This window comes from Trachypithecus francoisi, unplaced genomic scaffold, assembly GCF_009764315.1.
Source record: "Trachypithecus francoisi isolate TF-2019V2 unplaced genomic scaffold, Tfra_2.0 Lachesis_group20, whole genome shotgun sequence".
In the NCBI taxonomy this organism is placed as follows: domain Eukaryota; kingdom Metazoa; phylum Chordata; class Mammalia; order Primates; family Cercopithecidae; genus Trachypithecus; species Trachypithecus francoisi.
Window position 1 is genome coordinate 67541223 of NW_022681466.1, and position 16007 is coordinate 67557229.

The 16007-nt window shown below is 51.0% G+C and overlaps 2 protein-coding genes across 3 annotated transcripts; one reads left to right on the forward strand and one right to left on the reverse strand.

Annotated features, from left to right (window-relative positions):
• Positions 1–1105, forward strand: VMO1 (vitelline membrane outer layer 1 homolog). Its single transcript, XM_033184999.1, is given in 3 exon segments — positions 1–340; positions 405–465; positions 734–1105. Coding segments are annotated over 3 exon segments (594 nt in total). The 5' UTR covers positions 1–105; the 3' UTR covers positions 1032–1105.
• Positions 1106–3130: 2025 nt separating this feature from the next.
• On the reverse strand, positions 3131–15164 carry TM4SF5 (transmembrane 4 L six family member 5). 2 transcript variants are annotated; one of them, XM_033185001.1, is made up of 5 exons: positions 14876–15164; positions 5866–5946; positions 3721–3857; positions 3321–3388; positions 3131–3244 (listed from the first exon to the last, which is right to left on the reverse strand). In XM_033185001.1, the coding sequence occupies exons 1-5, from the start codon at positions 15050–15052 to the stop codon at positions 3219–3221; spliced, it is 489 nt and encodes a 162-aa protein (XP_033040892.1). In that variant the 5' UTR covers positions 15053–15164; the 3' UTR covers positions 3131–3218. The 2 variants fall into 2 exon arrangements, with proteins under 2 accessions (XP_033040892.1, XP_033040891.1); XM_033185000.1 differs by having other exon boundaries at positions 3134–3244; positions 3321–3504; positions 14876–15162.
• Between the last annotated feature and the right edge of the window lie 843 nt (positions 15165–16007).

Sequence of the window (16007 nt, forward strand, 5' to 3'; positions counted from 1 at the left end):
TAGTTTTGGGTTTCACTTAATCTGGGAGGCCCTTCCGCAATTGGAGCCCTCACAGGTGACAAACTGATATAAATCTGCTTAGGAGGCCTGATTCACAGCTGCAGGATGGAGCCAGGCGGGGGAGCCAAACGGCAGCCGCTGCTGCTGCTTCTGCGGGCGACGCATTTCCCATGTGCACAGGCAGATGGCTGGAACGGCTACGCGGCGATCATCGAAGTGACCCACGGGGGTCCCTGGGGCGACTGGGCCTGGCCTGAGCTGTGTCCTGACGGATTCTTCGCCAGCGGGTTCTCGCTCAAGGTTGGGGCTCAGGCTTAGGTCCTGGAGAGGGTGGAGATGCGTGGGACCATCCAGCCAAGGATGAGAATTCCGTGACTCGCCCTTGCTCTTCTCATCATACCCAGGTGGAGCCGGGCGCGGGAACGTCCTAGGCAACACGCACGTGGTAGAGTCGCAGTCTGGAAGGTGGGGCACAGGGGTCTAGGATCCCTTGGGGTGATATGTCCCTTACCCTCTATTACATACTCCGTCGCGGCAGGCAGGCTGGCTCCTCCAGAGCTACCGGGCAGTATAGACGCGGGGGGGGAGGGCAAGGGATGGATGGAAGACTCCCCCTCTGTCAGGGAGCACCCAGCCCACCAGGTCATACACAGCACTTGGCTTGGAAAGTCTCAAGGGCTTGGTGAATGGGGGCGTCCGCAGAGGCAACGCATCTCCCTTTCCGGGATTGCAGCTGGGGCGAATGGAGTGAGCCGCTGTGGGGTCGCGGCGGCGCCTACCTAGTGGCTTTCTCGCTTCGCGTGGAGGCACCCACGACTCTCGGTGACAACACAGCAGCGAACAACGTGAGCTTCCGCTGTTCAGACGGCGAGGAACTGCAGGGGCCTGGGCTGAGCTGGGGAGACTTTGGAGACTGGAGTGACCCTTGCCCCAAGGGCGTGTGCGGCCTGCAGACCAAGATCCAGGGACCTAGAGGCTTCAGCGATGACACTGCGCTGAACGACGTGCGCTTATTCTGCTGCCTCAATTGAACCGGGCCGCCGCCGCTCTCTCCCGGGCCAGGAGGCTAGTCTCACTTCCTGCTATTAAAGCTTCTCCGAATTGACTTTGGTCTCGCTTGTTTTTATTTTATTTTATTTTATTTTATTTTATTTTATTTTATCTTATCTTATTTTATTTTATTCTGCGCTCACTGCAAGCTCCGCCTCCCGGCTTCACGCCATTCCTGCCTCAGCCTCCCGAGTAGCTGGGACTACAGGCGCCTGCAACCGCGCCTGGCTAATTTTTTTTTTGTATTTTTAGTAGAGACGGGATTTCACCGTGTTAGTCAGGATGGTCTCCATCTCCTGACCTCATGATCCGCCCGCCTCGGCTTCCCAAAGTGCTGGGATTACAGGCATGAGCCACCGCGCCGGGCTGGTCGTGCCTGTTTAAGGGATGGGGAACTGAGTCTCCTTTTCCCCTCCTAATCTGGCACTGGGGGAGGCATACATTTGGGTTTGGTCTCAGGGGTCCATGGTAGATTGCTGAAAGTTATAGACTCGAGAAAAACGCACTTAAACACATAAATTTCAGACAAGTAATGGAAGTCTGGCTTTTTTTTTTTTTTTTTGGAGTCTCGCTCTGTTGCTCAGGCTGGAGTGCAGTGGTATGATCTTGGCTCACTGCAACTTCCATCTCCAGGGTTCAAGAGATTCTTCTGCCTCAGCCTCCTGAGTAGCTGGGACTATAGGTACCCACCACCACGCCCAGCTTATTTTGTAATTTTAGTAGAGACAGGGTTTCCCCATGTTGGCCAAGCTGGTCCCAAGCTCCTGACCTCAAGTGATCCACCAGCTTCAGCCTCCCAAAGCGTTGGGATTATAGGCTTGCAACATGGTGCCGGGCCAGGAAGTCTGGCTTTCTGAGAGTATCAGCACACACCCTGCCTCCATTAGGTGCCGAGGTTGTCTCCTTTCTGAACCGATGACCTAAGATTAAGAAAAATCTACCAAATTATGGCCAGATGTGGTGGCTCATGGCTGTAATCTCAGCACTCTGGGAGGCTGAGGCTGGTGGACTGCTTAAACTCAGGAATTGGAGACCAGCCTGGGCAACATGGCAAAACCCCCTCTATACAAAAAGGACAAAAATTAGCAGGGGTATGGTGGTGTGCACCTGTAGCCCCAGCTACTCAAGAGGCAGAGGCAGGAGGATTGCTTTAGTCCAGGATGTTGAGGCTGCAATGAGCCGAGATCATGCCACTGCACTCCAGCCTGAGTGACAAAGTGAGACCCTGTCTTAAAAAAAAAAAAAAAAAAATCTACCAAATTAGGAGGTGACAAGGCCACAATGGCTTTACAGTTCCATTTTCTAGAGTTTAAGAGATTACAGTGTCTTTTCCATAGTTTTCATTATTTTCTCCTAGAAAACGGATCCCTGTTTAGGATCTTTGTCCTTGCTCTTCTCTCTGCCTATAATCCCACAAATATCCAGATGGTTAGCAAGCCCTCCTGATCTTAGCTCAAATTTCATTTTCTCAAATTTTCCCTATCATAAAAGAGAGTCTCTCCATAAGTTAATATCAATCCCATTACCAACATGCTTTTAAAAAGTGCTTATTGGCCGCACACAGTGGCTCATGCCTGTAATCCCAATACTTTGGGAGGCTGAAGTGGGAGGATTACTTTTGCTCAGGAGTTCGAGACCACCCTGGGCAACATTGCAAAACCTTGTCTCTACAAAAAAATTAGCAAGGCATGGTGGAATATGTCTATGGTCCTAGCTACTTAGGAGTCTGAGACAAGAGGATTGCTTGAGCCCAGGAGGTGGAGGATGCAGTGAGCCGAGACCGTGCCACTGCCTTCCAGCCTGAGTGACAGCAAGACCCTGTCTTAAAAAAAGTGCTTATTACCTATTGAAATAATTTTTTGCTTCTTTTAAAAATTGCCTATCTTCCACCCTTGGAATGCCAAGTTCTTTGAGAGAACAAAACTTGTCTGCCTTGTTTACCATCGTTATTTCCAGTGCAACCAAATAGCTCAGTATCTATTTGTTAAGAAGTACAAGTGGGGTGCAGGGGCCCCAAAGCCCAGGTGTATCTGTAGCCTCTTGCACATTCCTTCTAACAGAAGGCACAGTCTGAGACAGGGAAGAGAGCTCAAAGCAGTTTATTCTAGCGAGCCAGGGAGTGAGAGAGCCAGGCAGGCATCCAGGAGGGAGCAGGTGTAACCCAGCGGTCAGTGGAGCGTCAGTGAGTGGAGTCCTGCGGAAAAGAGAAGGTGAGAATGCAGCCAGGACCAGGCAGGTTCCCTCTACAACTCCACCGCACGCCATTTCACCTGTTTTTTCCTGCAATCGCCACAGAAGGCACCAATGGTCGCGTTCACCAGCTGGATCCCACACAGTACTATCTCCAGGCACGAGGCGGCCACCAGCAGAGAGAAGAGCGTCACATTCCAGGGGACCACGCGAGGGGGCGCCTCGCACCCATCCCATAGAGTGCGGTTGACCAAGTAAGCTCCCCTGTGGGAGGGGTAAGGTCACGTGGAAGAAGGCGGCGTGCGCGTGCGCCACCCCCGCTCCCAAGAATATGTCCCAGGGGATTTGCAAAGGCCCAGGTAACCCACGTGGAGCGAGTGCTCTCGAAGGTCGAGTCTCGCCCAGGTGTCCCAGTCCACGGGGGAAGTGCGGGAGGGAAGAGGCAGAGAATGCAGGACACGAATACAGGCTAAACCTTACGCGGTGTCTTCGAAGTGGTAGCCCCACTTGCCGTTCATTAAGCATCTGGGTCCATTTCGGAGCCCGACTCCAGACACCGAGAGGCAGTAGATGGCACCAAGCACCCCGAACGCCGAGCAGAAGACCGAGCGCAGCATCTGGATGTGGCGTGAAAGGGGAGGTAAGGCCCAATCTCCTCACCTGTAGGTGACAACACTCAGCACCAGCCCCCACGCATGATTGAAATCTGCTCAAGTCAGGTTGTTAAAATGTATTTTTTGGCCGGGCGCGGTGGCTCAAGCCTGTAATCCTAGCACTTTGGGAGGCTGAGGCGGGCAGATCACCTGAGGTCAAGAGTTCAAGACCAGCCCGGCAAACATGGAGAAACCCTGTCTTTACTCGAAATACAAAAATTAGCCCGGTGTGGTGGCACATGCCGGAGGCTAAGGCAGGAGAATCGCTGGAACCTGGGAGGCGGAGGTTGCAGGGAGCCGAGATCCTGCCATTGCATTCCAGCCTGGGCAACAAGAGCGAAACTCTGTCTCCAAAAAAAAAGTAGTTTTATTTTATTTTATATTCATTTATTTATTTTAGACAGAGTCTTGATCTGTCACTCAGGCTGGAGTGCAGTGGCGCCATCTTGGTTCACTGCAGCTTCTGCCTCCCTAGTTCAAGCCATTCTTGTTCTTTCAGTCTCCCAAGTAGCTGGGATTACAGGCGCCCGCCACCACGCCCAGCTAATTTTTATATTTTAGTAGAGAGGGGATTTCACTGTTGGCCAGGCTGGTCTGGATCTCCCGGTCTCAGGTGATCTGCCCGCCTTGGCCTCCCAAAGTGCTGGGATTACAGGTGTGAGACATTGCGCCCAGCCTTGAGTCAGGTTTAAAATACATTTCGCGTCAAACCCGGGGCTTGCAGTTAGGCTAACCCGAAAGCCAGTGGCCGCCGAGGTTCACTGGGGTTGTAGTTCCCCCCTCTCCTCCTCACCCCCTACCCCTCAGGATCATTGAGATCTGAGATTTGTGGGTGCCAGGGAGGGGTGGGGTGGAGCCTGGGAGTCTGCAGAGGAGCTTGTGTAGCTAGGAATTCCATAGAGAGTGCTGTGGTTCTGCGAGGACAGGTGCAGAAACTGAGTCCGAATTTCTTTTCTTTCTTTCTTTTTTTTTTTTTTTTTTTGAGACGGAGTCTCACTCTGTTGCCCAGGCTGGAGTGCAGTGGCACGATCTTGGCTCACTGCAGCCTCCACCTCCCTTGTTCAAGCTATTCTCCTGCCTCAGCCTCCCCAGTAGTAATCCAGTAATCCCAGTAGCTGGGATTACAAGGCGCCTGCCACCACACCTGGCTAATTTCTGTATCTTTTCTTTCTTTCTTTCCTTCCTTCCTTCCTTTCTTTCTTTTTTTTGAAACAGAGTTTCGCTGTTGTTGCCCAGGCTGTAGTACAATGGTATGATATTGGCCTACCGCAACCTCTGCCTCCCAGGTTCAAGCGATTTTCCTGCCTCAGCCTCCCGAGTAGCTGGGATTACAGGTGCCTGCCACCACGCGTGGCTAATTTCTGTATCTTTTATCTTCTTCTTCTTCTTCTTCTTCTTTTTTTTTTTTGTTGAGATGGAGTCTCGCTCTGTCGCCCAGGCTGGAGTGCAGTGGCCGGATCTCAGCTCACTGCAAGCTCCGCCTCCCGGGTTTACGCCATTCTCCTGCCTCAGCCTCCCGAGTAGCTGGGACTACAGACACCCGCCACCTCGCCCGGCTAGTTTTTTGTATTTTTAGTAGAGACGGGGTTTCACCGTGTTAGCCAGGATGGTCTCGATCTCCTGACCTCGTGATCCGCCCGTCTCGGCCTCCCAAAGTGCTGGGATTACAGGCTTGAGCCACCGCGCCCGGCCTTTTTTTTTTTTTTAAATCACTGCTTACTACAGCCTTGACCTCCTGGGCTCAAGTGGCCCTCCCACCTCAGCCTCCTGAGTAGCCAAGATTGCAGGTTCTCACCACCACACCCGGCTAATTTTTGTATTGTTAGTAGAGATAGGGGTCTTGCCTTGTTGCCTAGGCTGGTCTAGAATTCCTGGCTCAAGCCATACTCCCACCTCAGCCTGCTAAAGTGTTGGGATTACAGGCATGAGACACCACCCCCAGCCCTGAATTCCTTCTTAATTTGGATCTTACCCTGCAGCGATTTCCACAGCACCCAGCGCCACAGCAGCCCTTGCCCCCTGCCCGAACGGCTGCAATTCCCGGACACAGCACCTGTGGCACAAGAGTCATTGTTATAGTGCGTCTGCCCAGATCCTCCAGGCCTGATTTGCATCAGTGCCTACCTCCTTCAGGAAGCTTCCTGTGATGCCTTCAGCCCTTTGGACTGTAGAAGACCTTATCTCTACTTCTCCTGGAGCGCTGCTGGGCTTCACCTTACTTTATCCTTGTTTACGTGCCTACCTTATCTCTGTCCAGATTGTGGCCTCTGCAGGGTAGGGCTCAATATCATTATTTTCCCCAATCTTGGCACATAGTAGGTGCCCTACTGAACGGAAGTCAGGGAGACCACTTCACATGCTATGAACTGATTCATCTCTCAGCGTCTCAGTTTTGCCTTGTGTGAGATGGGTCTGGAAGATCTACCTCACAGGTCTGTTCTCAGGATTGAATGGGAGAACAAGCTGACTTGGTGTCAAGACTGGCTCAGAGGCCGGGCGTGGTGGTTCACGCCGGAAATCCCAGCACGTTGAGAGGCCGAGGCGGGTGGATTACCTGAGGTCGGGAGTTCGAGACCAGCCTGACCAACATGGAGAAACCCCGTCTCTGCTAAAAATACAAAATTAACTGGGCGTGGTGGCACATGCCTATAATCCCAGCTACTAGGGAGGCTGAGGCAGGAGAATTGCTTGAACCCGGGAGTTGGAGGTTGTGGTGAGCTGAGATCGTGCCATTGCACTCCAACCTGGGCAATAAGAGTAAAACTCTGTCTCAAAAAAAAAAAAAGACTGGCTCAGAGTAACTCAATAGTTATAAGTTCCCTCAGCAGCAGGAATAGATAGGAATAGATAGTGGTGTTGGAGTGTCTGGTGAATTGGGATTATGGCAGAGTGTGGAAGAGTGCTAGTGAATGGTCTAGTACTCTTGCTAGATTCAGTCCTTGGTCTTTTTTTCTATTTTTTTTTTTTTTTTTTTTGTCTTTTTTTCTCCCTGTGGCTTTCCTAACAATGCCCATCCCCTTTCAGGGACTCAGCTCTTCACTCTGCCAGAAGTTGCCTCCAAAACTGATGCCTCCAAATCCTATGTTCACTTGAATGTCTTGGTTTTAGCTCAAATTCAACAAGCCTCACGCTGATCTCACGATATTCCTCAAATTCATCTCCCTTTGACTTTCTTGTCTCCATCAGTGGAAAAAATAACATCTACTAGGTCACCCAGGCTGGAAATCTTTAATCTTGCACCCAGAAAGATATCAAATTTTCTCAAATTTTCCTTAAGTGGCTCCTGAATCTGTGAGTTCTTCCCCACATTGAATCCCTAATCATCTCCCATGAAGATGTTCTCAGTCTCCCTATTATACTCCCATAGCTCTTGCCCCATGTCGTCCCACACTGTATCCTCTATCAGATTAAACATAGCTTTTCTCTCTTTCTTTCTTTCTTTCTTTCTTTCTTTCTTCTTTTTTTTTTTTTTTTTTTTTGAGGCGGAGTGTCGCTCTGTCGCCCGGACTGGAGTGCAGTGGCCAGATCTCAGCTCACTGCAAGCTCTGCCTCCCGGGTTTACGCCATTCTCCTGCCTCAGCCTCCCAAGTAGCTGGGACTACAGGCGCCTGCCACGTCGCCGGGCTAGTTTTTGTATTTTTAGTAGAGACGGGGTTTCACCGTGTTAGCCAGGATGGTCTCGATCTCCTGATCTCGTGATCCGTCCGTCTCGGCCTCCCAAAGTGCTGGGATTACAGGCTTGAGCCACCGCGCCCGGCCTCTCTTTTTTTCTTTCTTTCTTTCTTTCTTTCTTTCTTTCTTTCTTTCTTTCTCTCTCTCTCTCTCTCTCTCTTCTTTCTTTCTTTCTTCCTGTCTTTCTTTCTCTCTCTCTCTTTCTCTCTTTCTTTCTTTCTTTCTGAAAGAGGGTCTCTCTCTGCCAGCCATGCTAGAATGCAGTGGCTTGATCATGACTGACTTTAGCCTTGATCTCCTGGGCTCAAGTAATTTGTAGACATGGGATCTTGCTATTTGCTCAGGCTGGTCTTGAACTCCTGGGCTCCTCCTGCACTGGCCTCCTGAATTGCTGGGATGACAGGTATAAGTCACTGCACCTGGCCTAAACATAGCTTTCAACTGGTCTTTTCTCTGCTCAAACCCTTTAGGGTCTCTTCACAGAGAAGTCCGTTAAGACTGAACTCTTTTTTTTTTTGTTTTTGAGACAGAGTCTCACTCTGTTGCCAGGCTGGAGTGCTGTGGTGTGATCTTGGCTCACTGCAACCTCCACCTCCCAGGTTCAAGCGATTCTCCTGCCTCAGCCTCCTGAGTAGCTGGGACTACATGCACACGTCACCACGCCAGGCTAATTGTTTGGATTTTAGTAGAGACGGGGTTTCACCGTGTTGGCCAGGATGGTCTCGATCTCCTGACCTCGTGCTCCGCCTGCCTTAGCCTCCCAAAGTGCTGGAATTACAGGCGTGAACCACCGCACCCGGCTAAGACTTGTGACTTTATTTTTTTTTTTTATTTTTTATTTTTGAGACGGAGTCTCGCTCTGTCACCCAGGCTGGAGTGCAGTGGCCGGATCTCAGCTCACTGCAAGCTCCGCCTCCCGGGTTGACGCCATTCTCCTGCCTCAGCCTCCCGAGTAGCTGGGACTACAGGCGCCCGCCACCTCGCCCAGCTAGTTTTTTGTCTTTTTTAGTAGAGACGGGGTTTCACCGTGTTAGCCAGGATGGTCTCGATCTCCTGACCTCGTGATCCGCCCGTCTCGGCCTCCCAAAGTGCTGGGATTACAGGCTTGAGCCACCGCGCCCGGCCGGACTTGTGACTTTAATGCCTAACTCTTGTAAGACATTCAAGCCTCCTCACCTGGCTCCAGCCTTATCTTTATCTTTGTTGCACAGGTCAGGTTCTTTACCTGTCTCCTATCTCTGGAATTCCATAGCTGTCTTGCTTTTTGCTTTCGTGTGTGTGTGTGTGTGTGTGTGTGTGTGTGTGTGTTTGCTTTTTGAGACAAGATCTCACTCTGTCACCCAGGCTGAAATGCAGTGGTACAATCATGGCTCATTGTATCCTCAACCTCCTGGGCTCAAATGATCTTCTCACCTCGGCCTCCCGAGTAGCTGGGTCTACAGGTGCGGAACACCATGCTTGGCAATTTTTTTGTAGAGTTGATGTCTTACTATGTTGCCTAGCTGGCCTCGAACTCCTGGGCTCAGGCAATCCTCCTGCCTCAGCCTCCCAAAGTGCTGAGATTACAGGCATGAGCCACTGTGCCTGGCTCCTCATGTGTCTTATCTGGCACACACCATCCAAGGCAGCATTTTGTGCTTCTCCAGGGAAAGGACTGAGAGTATCAGTTCAATTAGATCATTCCCAGCAACCTCAGAGAAACACCTGTTCTCTCCTCTTCCTGTCTCATGGCAGGGCCAGGACCCATGCTGACACCTTTGCTTAGCCTCCCTGGTTAGGTCACTAACTGGGGGCTTGTGGATCCAAACACACCTAGAATTGCCTTTTGGATTTACCAATTTTGAATGATCTACTTATCTGAGGTTTTTGTTTTTGTTTTTGCTTTTTTGAGAGAGGGTCTCACATTTTTGCCCAGACTGGAGTACAGTGGCATGATCGCGGCTCATGAAGCCTCGACCTCCTGGGCTCAAGTGACCCTCCCACCTTAGCCTTAGAGTAGCTGGGATTACAGGCTTGTACCACCACACTCAGCTAATTTTTTCTTTTCTCTTTTTTTTTGTGAGACGAAGTTTTGCTCTTGTTGCCCAGGCTGGAGTGCAATGGCGCGATCTCGGCTCGCCGCAAGCTCTGCCTCCCACGTTCAGGTGATTCTCCTGCCTCAGCCTCCCAAGTAGCTGGGATTACAGGCATGCGCCACTACACCCGGCTAACTTTGTATTTTTAGTAGAGACAAGGTTTCTCCATGTTGGTCAGGCTGGTCTCAAACTCCTGACCTCAGGTGATCAGCTTGCTTCGGCTTCCCAAAGGGCTGGGATTATAGGCGTGAGCCACCGTGCCTGGCCAGACCCAGCTGATTTTTAAATTTTTGTTGAGATGGAGTCTCACTGTGTTGCCCAGGCTGGTCTTGAATGCCGGGACTCAAGCGATTCTCCTGCCTCCACCTCCCAAGTGCTGGGATTTTACAGGCACGAGCCACCACACCTGGCCCTATTTGAGATTTTTACTCTTTTGATTAAAGTGTTTGCTTCCCTTTGGAGTATGTGCTTTTCTGTCTCAGTCTTTGCCATCTTTCTGTCTTAGTGAAAAGAAAAGGGTCATCATCATAAATGAAGAAGAAAACACTGTATTTAAGCCCAAATCGGCTCATATTTCTCCATCTCCATAGCCACTGGCCTAGTCCAAGCCACTGTCATCTCTCCTGGATGACTTCTGTGACCTCAGTTTGGTCTTTCTTTTCTTTTTCTTTTTTGTTTTTTTTTTTTGAGAGGGAGTCTCACTCTGTCGCCCAGGCTGGAGTGTAATGGCGCAATCTCAGCTCACTGCAAGCTCCGCCTCCCGGGTTCACATGATTCTCCTGCCTCAGCCTCCTGAGTAGCTGGGATTACAGGCACCTGCCACCATGACCGGCTAATTTTTGTATTTTTAGTAGAGACGGGGTTTCGCCATGTTGGTCAGGCTGGTTTTGAACTCCTGACCTCAGGTGATCCGCCCACCTCGGACCCCCAAAGTACTGAGATTACAGGCATGAGCCACTGTGTCTGGCCCATTCTGCTGTTGAAGGACATTTGGATAGTTCCCAGTTTGGTTGTTTTGCAAATAATGCTGCTATAAACATTCTTGTAGAGGTATTTAGGTATAAATACGTGTGCATTTCTGTTGGATAAAAACCTAGCAGTAAAACTGCTGATTCTTAAGACATGCAAATATTCAGTGCTAATAGATATTGCTAGTTTTCTGTAGTTCTTATGCAGGCGTGGTGGTGCATGCCTGTAACCCCAGCTACTTGGGGGGCTGAGGCATGAGAATCGTTTGAACCTGGGAGGCGGAGGTTGTTGTGAGCTGAGATAGCACCACTGCACTCCAGCCTGGGCAACAAGAGCAAAACTCTGTCTCAAAAAAAAAAGAAAGAAGCCAGATACATACCCTATGATTCCATTTGTGCAAAGTGCAAACTAAGCCAAACTAGTCTATGGGGTTAGAAGACAAAATAGTGGTTAAGCTTGTTGGTGAGGTAATTCTGGGGTTTCGTGTGTGGTGAGAGGCATGTCTGCGCTTCTGGTAATGATCTGTTTCTTGACCTGGGTTCAGATGTGCTCACTTTGTAAAAGTTTGTTGAGCTGCGTACTAAGGATCTGGGTACTTGTCTGTATGACTTAAACAAAAAGTTTTAAAACTTGAAAAAAAAAGTGCAAAAAGTCCTTCAATAGTTTTCTGTTGTACTTATAATAAAAATTCAAATGACTCCAACTGTAGCTTTCCGGGGTGTTCCAGGCCTCGCCTCTGCCCTCCTCAGACCTCATCTCATTACACCTCACCCCACCGGCCACCTGTCTGATCCTCAGAAGTGTGGAACTTGTTCCCACCTTAGGCTTTGTACTTCCAGCCCCCAGTGTCTGCAACACTCACACCTTCTTCTTGTCATCTGGGTCTCGGTTCACACATCACCTCATAGAGCCCTTCTCTGAAAATCCTATAGAAAGTGGCATCTGCTTTGCCTCAGAGCTCTTCATGCCAGCACCATTTTATTTTATTTTTATTTTTATTTTTTATTTTTGAGACAGAGTTTCACTCTTGTTGCCCAGGCTGGAGTACAATGGTGTAATCTTGGTTCACTGCAACCTCCGCCTCCCAGGTTCAAGCGATTCTTCTAACTCAGCCTTCCGAGTAGCTGGGATCACAGGCATGCGCCACTATGCCTGGCTAATTTTTGTATTTTTAGTAGAGATGGGGTTTCTCCATGTTGGTCAGGCTGGCTGTGAATTCCTGACCTCGTGATCCACCTGCCTCAGCCTCCCAAAGTGCTGGGATTACGGGCGTGAGCCACTGTACCTGGCCGATGGTACCTACTTCCATCTGAAATTGCCTTGCCTAGTTCTATACTTCATTCAATGACTTTTTTATTCTTTATTTTTTTGAGACAGGATCTCGCTCTGTTGCCCAGGCTGGAGTGCAGTGGAGCCTTTCATTTGAAAGGCTCACTGCAGCCTCTCATTTCTGGGCCCAAACTAGGACTACAGGCACATACCACCATTCCGTGACTATTAATTGGGTGTCTGTTAAGTGCAAGGTGCTGGTCTAGCACTGGGTACGCAGCAGCCAACAAAGCAGGCAGTGCTTGCCCTTGTGGGACTTCCAGCCTTTCTTCCATGAGACTGGTGGCCTCACCAAAGGGAACACAAGCTTCAGGGAGAGCAGGAACCTGTCTGTGTCCCTGTGGTATAGAGCAGTGCTTATTTATTTGTTTATTTTATTTATTTATTATTTATTTATTTTTATTTTTATTTTTATTTTTTTTTGAGACAGAGTCTTGCTCTGTCGCCCAGGCTGGAGTGCAGTGGCCGGATCTCAGCTCACTGCAAGCTCTGCCTCCCAGGTTTACGCCATTCTCCTGCCTCAGCCTCCCGAGTAGCTGGGACTACAGGTGCCCGCCACCTCGCCCGGCTAGTTTTTTGTATTTTTTAGTAAAGACGGGGTTTCACCGTGTTAGCCAGGGTGGTCTCGATCTCCTGACCTCGTGATCCGCCCGTCTCGGCCTCCCAAAGTGCTGGGATTACAGGCTTGAGCCACCGCGCCCGGCCTTATTTGTTTATTTATTTATGAGATGGAGTCTTGCTCTGTCGCCCAGGCTGGAGCACAATGGCGCAATCTCAGCTCACTGCAACCTCTGCCTCCCGGGTTCAACCGATTCTCCTGCCTCAGCCTCCTGAGTAGCTGGGATTACAGGCACCTGCCACAATGCCTGGCTAATTTTTGTATATATATTTTTAGTAGAGACGGGGTTTCACCATGTTGGCCAGACTGGTCTTGAACTCCTGACCTCAGGTGATTGGCCCGCCTCTGCCTCCCAAAGTGCTGGGATTACAGGTGTGAGCCACTGCGCCCAGCCAGGTAGTGCTTCTTGAGAGTGACTCTGGGCACAGAGGTGGGAGGAAGGCAGCTGTGAATGCGTATTTGGCGAGGGCAGCCTCAGGGAGCTCCGCTGAAGCAAGCTGGTTAGATGCGGCAGAGGAGTGTGGGGAGACAGGGTAGTTTAGGTTGGAGAGGGAGCACCCTGTGACACTGGTTAAGTGTGCCAGCCTGAGAAGAGTGTGACTGTCAGAAAGAGTTGAATTTAGAGCGATGGAGTAGAGTACAGCAGCCAAGAATCCATGCAGGAGGAGGGAGTAGAAGAAAAGATATCAGAGAGTAAGAGGGATTGTTGGTTAAAGGAGAGGTATCCTCTGGCCGGGCGCGGTGGCTCAAGCCTGTAATCCCAGCACTTTGGGAGGCCGAGACGGGTGGATCACGAGGTCAGGACATCGTAGACCATCCTGGCTAACAGTGAAACCCTGTCTCTACTAAAAAAAAATACAAGGAGAGGTATCCTATTTCAGCAAATAGAGGTGTGACCAGCGAGGTGTGACCAGCAAAAGGGGCGAAGGGGAGCTTTCCCCTGGAGAATGTCATTAGCCAGCTGTCCTGAGAAGTGGGGAACTGTGCTGGGTAGATCTTTTGTCTTTATCTCACGAAGATATTAAACTAGGTTGACCATCCCAAAGTTTCCCTAAATGGGTGTAGAGTTGGAAGATGGGGGTTAGTAAATTTGGGACATCTGTGTCTCCTTTTCCTCCACTTCTGACAGATCCTAGTCTTGACCAGGCGTGGTGCTCACATCTATAATTCTAGCACTTTGGGAGGCTGAGGCAGGAGGATCACTTGAACCCAGGAGTTTGAAACCAGTCTGGGCAACATAGGGATACTCCGTCTCTACAAAAAATTTAATCCGGGGGCCGTGGCTCACATCTGTAATCCCAGCACATTGGGAGGCTGAGGCGGGCAGATCACCTGAAGTCAGGAGTTCGAGACCAGCCTGGCCGATGTGGTGAAACCCCGTCTCTACTAAAAATGCAAAAATTAGCTGGGTGTGGTGGCACGTGCCTGTAATCCCAGCTACTCAGGAGGCTGAGGTAGGAGAAATGCTTAAACCCAGGAGGCAGAGGTTGCAGTGAGCAGAGATGTGGCACCACTGCACTCCAGCCTGGGCGACAGAGCAAGACTCCATCTCAAAAAAGTTACCTGGGTGTGGTGATGTCCTCCTGTGGTTCCAGCTACTCGGAGGCTGAGGCAGGAGGACTGCTTGGGTCCAGGAGGTTGGGGCTACAGGGAGCCATGTTCGCACCACTACACTCCAGCCCAGGCAATAGAGACCCTGTCTAAACAACAACAACAACAACAACAACCCCACCCGCAACCCCGGCAAATACATTCTCATCTCCCGGAAGACGACTTGGGGGCATCCTCCCTGCCATACTGACCTAGGTTCTGAGTTTATCCTTAGCACTTGGCACAGATTGGGCTTCCAGAAATGTGGGGTGAGAGTGAATGGACGTGCAGGCAGGGGAGGGTGACTGATCCGTGACGTCAGTCCCCGGCTCTGAGTAACTTCGCTGCGCCCCACCCTCATGCCTGTTATTATCCTGCCCTGGTGACGTCTCTGACAACCAACTGCTCCTTCTGCCTCGACCATTGTAGTGAGGTTTTCCCAGCATCTGCTCAACAGTGGGGACGGGGAGGACAGGCAGGACACGCTCCCTACCCGGTAGGGGAGCTCTTTAGAGCAGTGAGGCTCTCGTCCTTTCTGTTCTCAGACATTCAGCTTGGGACCCTGCGGCTCCTCTAGGACTGACTCCAGAGGGCTCCTAGCCCCGACCAAGCCATTGTCATCCTCTCCCAAGGAACCGTCCTTATTCCTCTCTCCCTGTCCCTCCTGTTCAGAACCCCTTAGGTGGCACCCAGCCACCTGGCCCGGGCTCCCCTGCCAGCCTTCTCACCATCAGGCCTCCGCCGATGAAGCCGCCCATGAGCCAGACTTGCAAGCTGAGATGGTTAGTGTTGGTCCAGGAGGTCTCCCCATTAGGCACCAGCAGGAGGGCATTGGCCACGATGCAGACCAGGGAGAGGGTGATGAGGGAGAGCCCCACACAGCGGGCACACTTTCCCGTACACATGGTGAGGTGTTGGGAAGAGCAGGCAGTGAGTGAAAGTAAGCCGGCGGTTCCCAGGTCCGGAGGAGAACAAGCATGGAACGTGGAGCAAAGGTCAGAGAGGCGTGGCAGAAACTGGCAGGATCAGAATGATAAGGGAGAGGGGCACAGGATATGGGCCCGGAGGAGGCAGAGGCGGAGGAGCTGCAGCCCTGAGGTGAAGAGAGGATGTGGTGATGGACAAGTGGGGACTGTGGACACACTATCCTGGGCTAATGGCTTCCTGTTTTTTCTGCACAGCTCCACAGCCCCTCTCTCTGTTGGTTCCATAGCTGCTTTGCAACTTAGCCAAGCCCCTTTATGTCTCTAAGTCTCGGTTGCCTCATCTGTATAAAGTGATGCCATTTGTGGCGGGGCACGGTGGCTCACACCTATAATCCCAGCACTTTGGGAGGCTGAGGTGGGTGGATCACCTGAGGTCAGGAGTTTGAGACCAGCCTGGCCAACATGGTGAAACCCTGTTGCTACTAAAAATACAAAAATTATCTGGGCGTGGTGGCAGGCACCTGAAATCCCAGCTACTCGGGAGGCTGAGGCAGGAGGATCACTTGAACCTGGAAGGTGGAGGTTACAGTGAGCTGAGATTGTGCCATTGCACTCCAGCCTGGGTGACAAGAGTGAAACTCTGTCTCAAAAATTAATTAATTGGCCGGGCGCGGTGGCTCAAGTCTGTAATTCCAGTACTTTGGGAGGCCGAGATGGGGGGATCATGAGGTCAGGAGATCGAGACCATCCTGGCTAACACGGTGAAACCCTGTCTCTACTAAAAAATACAAAAAAATTAGCCGGGCGAGGTGGCGGGCACCTGTAGTACCAGCTACTCGGGAGGCTGAGGCAGGAGAATGGCGTGAACCCGGGAGGCGGAGCTTGCAGTGAGCTGAGATCCGGCCACTGCACTCCAGCCTGGGCGACAGAGCGA